General features: G+C 48.4%; 1 protein-coding gene across 1 annotated transcript; it reads right to left on the bottom strand.

Moving 5' to 3' along the window:
* Nucleotides 1–1380: 1380 nt before the first annotated feature.
* PPTG_03183 (hypothetical protein) lies at nucleotides 1381–5836 on the bottom strand. Its single transcript, XM_008895860.1, has one exon. The coding sequence runs from the start codon at nucleotides 5717–5719 to the stop codon at nucleotides 1598–1600; it is 4122 nt and encodes a 1373-aa protein (XP_008894108.1). The 5' UTR covers nucleotides 5720–5836; the 3' UTR covers nucleotides 1381–1597.
* Nucleotides 5837–8665: the final 2829 nt, after the last annotated feature.

The raw sequence follows: 8665 nt of genomic DNA, 5'->3' as shown, positions 1-8665 counted from the left end.
GCTATAACCTACGTTCGACCTCTGTTGTTTTCAGTGAACCTAAGCTCGACCGCGACTGTGTTCAGCGGTCCACGCTCGATCGCTGTCTTCTTCTTCAGCGGGAACCCACGCTCAATCGCCACCTTGTCTCGAAGCGGGAGCTCGCACTCGATCACTGTTCTCGTTTGTGCAAGTGAGATACGCTCGCGACCTCGCGAGGAAACGTCATCCAGCAACACAGCACATGTCATAAAGATAGGACCATCACTCGCTCTGTGCACAGCTTGCCTCGTGACTATTCTATCCACGATTGTGACGTGAGGTCAGTCTCTTGGAGCCACCAACAGGTGCGTGAAGACCTCACGTAAAATCTGAGAATTTTAAGCGACTTTAATATTTTCGTAAGTACTATATTATAATACTACTAATATTTGTCCTACAACTACTTCATGCTGTAGTGCTTACTGAAGTATTAAAGTCGCTTTATTTATCAACAGCTTACATGTATAATACTTCGAAGTAAAAACGAAAAGTCTTGACCTCTGGCCTTTTACTTAGATAATACCCTAAATACTACGATTTCATTGGTAAAAAAGCGGTCCAGGTCTACAATAGCATTTCCGTTTGCAAAGGCCCGGAGCTTGGGAGAGTGATAGAGAGAGGCGACGGGCATAAGGCAGTGCTGCATGAACTGTGAACTTTGATCTTATTGTGCCAAGGAACTGCCTGATGTCACTACAGATCGGTCGACTCCATTGTTTTACACTCGGATTTTTTTACGGACTGAAGATTAATTTTTAGTTTTCGCGAATCCTTCACAAGGCTGTGACCTGCAACTTGAGGGTGCTGTCCGTTGGGGCGAGCCAGATGTCAAGAAAAATCAAAAGTATGTGGGTGCTTATTTCCAAGACACACATGCCGTGCTTGTGTTCCTCTTTCTGGCGGCGCCTGCTCTTACCATACATCGGTTAACCTCACCGAGAACGTCGATGCCACTGCCGCAGTCCACCCACTGTAATTGATATCACGTTCTTGGTTTCTCTGGTTGCCACATCGTCAAGGACTTGATCGCCAACGACTTCAACGTGAGGAAGCGCAGCAGAAAGAACTTAAGTAAGGACTTCTCGGTCGTACTGGTCAAGGATACCGTATGAACGACTTCTCGTTCATCGTCCACAAGATACGCAAATTCGCCTCCATTTTTGCAGCTACCCCTATCATTTCATGCGTTTCGGAATCTCCACCTGACTCGTGTTGGTTGTCCATTCCAGTTTGTCGCTGTTTCAAAGGTCACGCTGCTCAAGAACTAAAGTTATCTAATGACTCGGGTCAGGACCCATAGAGCGGACAGCCGCCTGACACTCATTAAGTAGCTAGCCAACTCGCACTGGTGGTAGTTATCAATTTTCTAGAATGTCGTATTATCTTCCTAAATTTTATCTCATTTGTCTCAATATTGATGTATTGTAAGTGATTATATATCCAATCAGAAGTCTGGATTTTGTTAAGAAATACTTAGTACATGTATTGGCTGGCACGACAAAATTGTACTCTGAAGTACTTCGAAGTATGTTGCAAGTTGCAACTTGCAACTTAGTATATGGTTGTACTTTAGTGTTTATCTTTTTTGGTGGTTGACGAAGCGCAGTGCCAACAGACCCAAAATACGGAAGACAACGATGCATCCGATCACGACGCCAAAGTTGCGAGCGATCGTGTCGTGCTCCATGCCAAAGTACTCTTCCGTGTACTCTTTCACAGTAATGTGACCCACATCTGCCGGAGAATTCGCCATAGGCTGGCAGCCGAGATTCGAGCCAACGTTCTCGTACATCTGCGTCGTCGCATTCCACGTCGGCAACTCGTCGCAATCCGCGAAAACAAGCGCAACCATGACGGACAAGGGGAACTTCATCGGCGAGATCGTGTACAGCCACTTGTAGCCCGAGGGGATGGCGTACGCCGGAGGACTGAAGCCCATAAACAAGATGAAGACCGAATTCACCAAAACGCCGATAATAGCAGCCACTTCTTCGCTCGGAAGCGCGTAGGCGAACATCATGCCCATGTAGACTTGCATGAGGATCGAAAGCGACAAGATCAACCAGAACAAGACGGCGGGGACGAAGCCTTGGAATCCCACGAACGGGTAGAAGATCACAGTGAAGATCAGCGAACTCATGAAGCAGTAGGGAATCTCAGCCAGCGTCGAACCCACAAAGTACCAGAACGCATTATACGTCTGCGATGCACGTTCGCGGTAGAACGAGGCACGTTCCGAGCAAGAAAGCGGTAGGACACTCTGGAACGCCATCATGGAGTTGAATAGAGCAGCGATGAAAACCATCCCGACACCCGAATTTAATCCCGAATAGGACGCGTAGTCGGCACTTACGAAAATGAGTCCGAAAAGAACAGCCAAGATGACAGCCAAGAACATGCGCGTCAAGTTGTACGCAGACGTACGCCAGTACATCTGAATGTAACGCCGCACGACGAACTTCATCTGCGTCATCGAGTCGGCAGCACGCTTCTTGCCGAACACCATTTCAGGCAGGTCTGGAGACGGAATAGTAATACCCTCCTTGGCCATATTAGCCACCAACTGCTCGTTGTACGGACTGTTCTTGAAGTATTCCACAAAGTCGGTCTGGTTACCGGCGGTGTTACCGACACCGGCACCAATGCACTCAAGCATCCATGTAGCTGGGTTGTAGCCCTTGGGAAGAGGAACCACACCAGGGATGTTCTCGAAGTAGTCGATCAGGTTGCGGCAGTTCTTGCCCAGGTCACCAAAGAACACCGTTTCACCACCACGCTTGAGCAACAACAAACTGTCGAACAGGTAGAACACTTCGGACGAGGGCTGGTGGATCGTACAGATAATGGTACGGCCCGAGTCGGCCACTTTGCGAACACCATCCATGATCAGCTTAGCGGAGCGAGCGTCCAACCCACTCGTCGGTTCGTCCAGGAAAATCACACTCGGCTGAGCAGCAAGCTCTACGCCGATCGTCAGACGCTTCATCTGTTCCACTGAGCTGCCACGGATGATCTGGTCGGCGATGTCCTCCAGGCCGAGCAGCTCAATACATTCATTCACAGAGTCGAACTTCCTGGAGTCCGAGATCGAGGCGTCCTGACGCAGGAACGAGCTGAACGTCAACGCTTCACGGAAAGTAGAAGCCTCCGAGTGCACGTCCATCTGCTCGCAGTAACCAGTGCTACGACGGATAGCGAGATCGCTGGCTTCGTAGCCATTCAACAGGATCTTACCGGCGATCTTACCGCCAGTCTTACGGCCAGCAATCACATCCATCAAAGTAGTCTTACCAGCGCCCGACGATCCCATGAGAGCAGTGATCGATCCAGGGACAGCGAATCCGTTAATGCCCTTCAGCAGCTCAAGCTGCTCCTTCGGGTTGTGCGGATCCGGAACCCAGTAATGCAGATCCTGGAAGGCTACAGTCACCGGAGTGAAGTTCTTCTCACGTTCACCGACAGGTAGTTCCACAATGACGTCGCTCTTGTCGTCCTTGCTCTTGGGAGTCTTGACCAACATGTACGAGTCGTCTTCAACCATCTTTTCCGAAACATCGACATTCTCGGGAGCTTCGTAGCGCAGGAATTCCAGTGCCAGGAAGGTCAAGAACATGAAAACCACGTAGATGACTACACAGTAAATAATCCCATACGCGATCCACGATTTTTCGGTTTCAATTCCAAAAAGACCCAGATAGTATTCACCCATTGTGAGTCCGTCGTATTGGGTACAGTAGTCGATTCCGTTGTACACACACACGTCAAACTCGCTCGAGCGGTACTGGTTGATTGCAAGAGCTCGGAGACTCCAGCTGATGGGACTGAGCCAGTGCGCCCAGATAAGGTAGTCAGGGATTTGACTCTTGGTCACTACAAATCCAGCGAAAATGATGAAGATCAAGGTGGACACCATACCCAGAGGTGTCGCCACGTTGGCATTGGGACCCACAGAGGACAGGAAGAAGAACCACATGCCCATTGCCAGGTTCATGATGAACAAAACCACCTCGAAAATGATAAACTGGGCCGCATTCGCATTAAACCCACAGACCCAGTAGACCAACGTACCGAAAATCAGCGACTCGGCAATAGCCAGCGGGATCTGACTGACCGATGTGGCCAAGACGTACGAAGCTGTACGGAAGAAATTGGCGCCACGGTGTTTGTAGAAAATATCGCGCTCAGCCATATATGTCGGGATCTGGGACGATTGACCCATGGAGAGGAACAGAATCGCCGAGAAAATAACACCCATGACCACGGAGATTTGGGTTGGGTCAAATTGGTAAAAAGTCGTGCAGTACAAAAGACCCATCACTGTAATCATCGTCAGGCGTCCGAAAATAAACGGCTTGTTACGGTACGTGACCATGAGTTGACGACGCAGCAGCGTCAACGTGCTCTCCACGAAGCCTTGGTGGAACACAGGCATGGGTTTAATGTTCTCGCTCGCCACTTGCAGTAACTCAGGAGCGTGTGGAGCTTCCAGCGCGTTCAGCATCTCCTGGTGGATATCCGAGCGCTTGAAAACGTCGGCAAACTCACTGGCACGACGTGGCTGCTTGGTTGCAAAGTTCGGCACTTCATACCGGTGCTGCTCTGCAGTACCGAGATCCAACAAATAGTCGGCAATGTCACGCTCGGGCGGACATGAGAAGCCAAGTCTCTCAAAGTATTCCTGCACCTGGTCACAAGGACCGTGGTACATGAGTTCACCTTCGTTCAAGATCATGACGTCGTCGAACAAGGAGAAAACCTCGGGAGAAGGTTGCAACAACGCGATGACCACGTTCTTGTGGAGAGTGTGTGCAACGCTGCGCTGTGTGTTGATAATGTCATAAGTTGCAGCACTGTCGAGTCCAGTACTGATCTCGTCCATGAGTGACACATACTTCATGCCAAACTCCATCTCGCCAGTCGTCACACGTTTGCGTTCGCCACCGGAAACACCACGCAGCATCGCGTCACCAACGATAGTGTCCTGGCAATTCTGTAGTCCTAGCTGTTGGATCACGATCTCCGGGTAGTGGTTGAAGTAGGCTTTGGTGGCTTCCAGAGCCTCCAGGTTCTCCTTCTCCGAGCCCTTAGACAGCAGCTCTTCACCACGACGAATGAACTCACCGCCACTGAATTTGTGAGCGAACTCCAGTGTTTCTTTCACTGTCAATGTGGGAAAGTGTTTGTCACGCTGGTTCACGTACGACACGAGCTGCGGGAGCGTCTCGATCACTTCTTCGCGAGGCACGTTGTTAAAGGTGACATCACCTTCCACTGTGATGTTCTTCTCGATGGGGAACCGCCCACTCAACATCTTCATGAGTGCAGATTTACCCGAGCCAGGTTGGCCGAGCAACAGTGTGATCTTTCCCGGTTTAAACACGCCACTGATGTCTTTGAGGATCTCCTTGCGCACCGTGCGCTTCTTGGGTCCAACGAACATTTTCTTGAGGTCATTCGGGATGGTCGGCAGCTCGTGCTTGGAGCTATTGTCGTCTACCACCACGATATCGGCACTGAGCGACAAGTGCTTGAAGCGAATGTCCATTTGCGGCATGGTGTGGCCCAGTGCAGCCTCAATCTTGGTAGCCATGTGGTAATGCAGCTCGTGTGGACCGTGGGCCATCATAGATGCACCCGAGTCGTAGCTGAGCTGCTTGGGTTTATCTGCATTGGCGGTACTGGTAGTCCGCCCTTCCATCGTGGATCGAGTCGAGTGTTGGGAGTTGTAGTCGACTTGAGTCCTCGAAGGTAAAATGGAGAATGGTTCGAATGGAACTGGTCGGTTGTGCTCGACTGGAAAGTCCCGAAAACTGAAGTATCCGGAGACAGTTTGTGTCGTCTTGATTGGTTACCTACGTGGGGCTCATAATCGAGTGGATCGATGCTGGCAGTGATCGTGCCAAAAGGACTCGGAAGCTTGAAATTCTGTCGCATCATCGTTTGTTAACAAATTGGTTGCATCATTGTTGGGTGGTTAGGGATCCGGAATAATGCGTGCTTGGAGAGAAGATAACGAGATTCTTGGAACCGAGTCAACGAGTTTTACGCTTGCATAACTTGCCTTATGTAGCGAAGAGCACCAGACTGCGGCTATCTATGCTGCTGGGGCGCTCGGATGCAAGCTACTGTGTGTTTTCGATGATCGCAGTTTGTGTTTTTTTTTTTTTTCGTAAAATGGGTACATCGTGCTAAGTGGTTGTTCTGGGGAAATGTTGATGGCAAGGTGCGAGATGATCTGCACAGCCGGGACATTGATGATGGCATTGTAGTGACCATCACTCTGGCTGGAGGATTGCTTTACCGTTGCCAATGTTTGCTGGACACTGACACGTCGGACGGACGCTTGCCATCGCGTCACTCGGACCCCTGCGCATGACATCAGCCTCTTTGCTGTGTCGACCTCTTTCTCGACCGAGCTCCAGCGCTTTTAGTCTCGCCTTGGCTGCTTGTATGCCTTTGATGCGAGCCACAACAGGCTGTAGTTGCGACTAGCGAGTTCTGTGGCACCGCAGACGTCATCATAATGACCTACCTCGACAACAAGAAGCGTCTACATGCTGCTGGCTTCGACATACGCTACTGCAGCAGCACATGAATCGATGGATCAGGAGTCTTTTAAACCTCGAACGCCACGGAAGTGGGTGCTTGATTTTCACCGCTCGATGTATGTCTATCCCTATGGCTTGAGCACAGCAACATAAGTTCACAGCGCATTGATCATCAAAACCTGATGTAAATTGGTTCTTATCCCAGTCGATGCTTTCATTTGGTAAGCCTATTCGTCGTATTGAACACTACTTTGGCCAGCAAAGGCATCTTTTATCTCGAGCATCGCGTGAAGTCGTCCAGCAACTAGTCCTCGTAGGAATCGTGTCAATCTGAGGGAGTACAGTCTCGGACGAAGCGTTGAAGTAGACCCAACGGTTTTAGTCATTCACAACTCCGAAGATTCCATACGACGCGTTATATATTTCTCCTCACTCATGGCAATCACCACGTCCATCAGCAGTAAGAGTTCTACGTAGGCTTCGTGCGTGTCATTTCTCTCGGTCGTGACGGCAACAACTTTGATGTGGCTCCAACTTTCATAAACCACAGAATCGTCAACCTCCTCTGGAATTCGTTTGTCCAAAGCAAAAAGGCTTGTTCGCGACGATGTCCTCCCTGAGCATCACCAGACTTCGCGCAGCAAAGCGTGTACTGAGGATGGCATCTGCGATTCGGGTCGTTACGAAGGTCAACGACAGAGCCTTCCGCTGCAGTGATATCTCCAAGGACGGTAGGCACCATAGCCATAATCAGGGAAGTACTTCGAAAGTACTACCTGGGGCTTGTAGGCACTAATTGAATCGTTGTAATGATTTTTTTCATCCTCGTTGACCAAGTGACATCGGCTCGCCCAAGACTGTTCGGTGTCTGGGGTTTTCATTCTCCCTGATCGTGTTCATAAATGAAAAAAAAAATCTACTGAAGTATCCTTTTAGCGAGCTCTCATAGAGACAAAAACTATCTCTCAGGTTACTGAGTGGAGACTTGCGGCGACGAAGGATGGGGAAATGAATCTATCGCAGGATTGAGTTCACCAAAGTTCCCAGATGGGAATACGCGTCTTTTTGCAGAGCGCCTTGCCTTCTTTTTTTGCATCCATTCATCAAGTATTGCCCACTCTAGTATTTTATAATTTAATATATCCACGAAACGCATTTCAATTTCCACCAAAACCCTCCTGGTGTTAATAGCCCTTCAGAAAACATGCACGTGACTCATATTAACGGGCTATACTTGAGTTTTGTATGTGTTCCTCATAAGTTGCGAGCTAATCCTTATAGGCCTGTACGTAATACTTCGTAACCGAACCACTACCAGGAAAATGTCGAATAAGTATGTCTTATTTTTTCGCCAAATTGTATAAATTCCACAGGTATTGCTCTTTTTCACACGGTAACAAATAATAGAGACTTCGCGTTACCCACACAAAAAATAGTCATTTGTTTTTAAATAGTACAAGAAAAACGCAAGCTCAAACAAGTGAGGGGCATATATGACGCTGAAGATCCCTTATAGTATCGTAAGAGATCATGCACATGCACTCGACTCGTGTGGTACACGTACTGCATGGTAAATCAATGCTGAACTCACTTCACATGTCAGTTATACGCTTCCTGGACAACAATGTCGTGTGCAAGATTATAAAATGTAAGAAATAATAGCAATTTCACAAAATAGCCTATAGTAATTTTCGTTAACTTTTACTACATAAATTTTAGAACTAGTATTGGCAGGAGTTTGACATTTGACCAAATTACTATTAATATATTCATATCGTAGTAGGCTCAACCTGTAATGTAGTAGCAGCACCTTCTACGTAGTAGCATCAACTAATACAATCTAGTGCTAATTTATTAGCTCTCCACCTGTTGTGCTTAAAGGAACGAGATGTAGCTAGTCGGCATCGTCAGCTCTTTACAAGCACCTAGATTTCATGAAGGCCTCAGACAAACCACGCATGGGTTTGTCATGTTCCGTGGTCCATCAATCATTGAAATTCATCAGCACCGTTGTGTAGCTTGCTTGATACTGAGGATAGAAACGATATATGCAGTAGTACAGATATGCAATGCACTTTTAGAGAAGCTACTCCCTA

This window comes from Phytophthora parasitica, assembly GCF_000247585.1.
Source record: "Phytophthora parasitica INRA-310 unplaced genomic scaffold supercont2.4, whole genome shotgun sequence".
Lineage (NCBI taxonomy): Eukaryota > Oomycota > Peronosporomycetes > Peronosporales > Peronosporaceae > Phytophthora > Phytophthora nicotianae.
Note: the sequence above shows the minus strand (reverse complement) of the source record. Positions and strands in the feature narration are given on the sequence as shown.

Coding starts and splice junctions, on each gene's coding strand:
- PPTG_03183 (XM_008895860.1), bottom strand. CDS start 5,719: ATGGAAGGGCGGACTACCAGTACCGCCAATGCAGATAAACCCAAGCAG.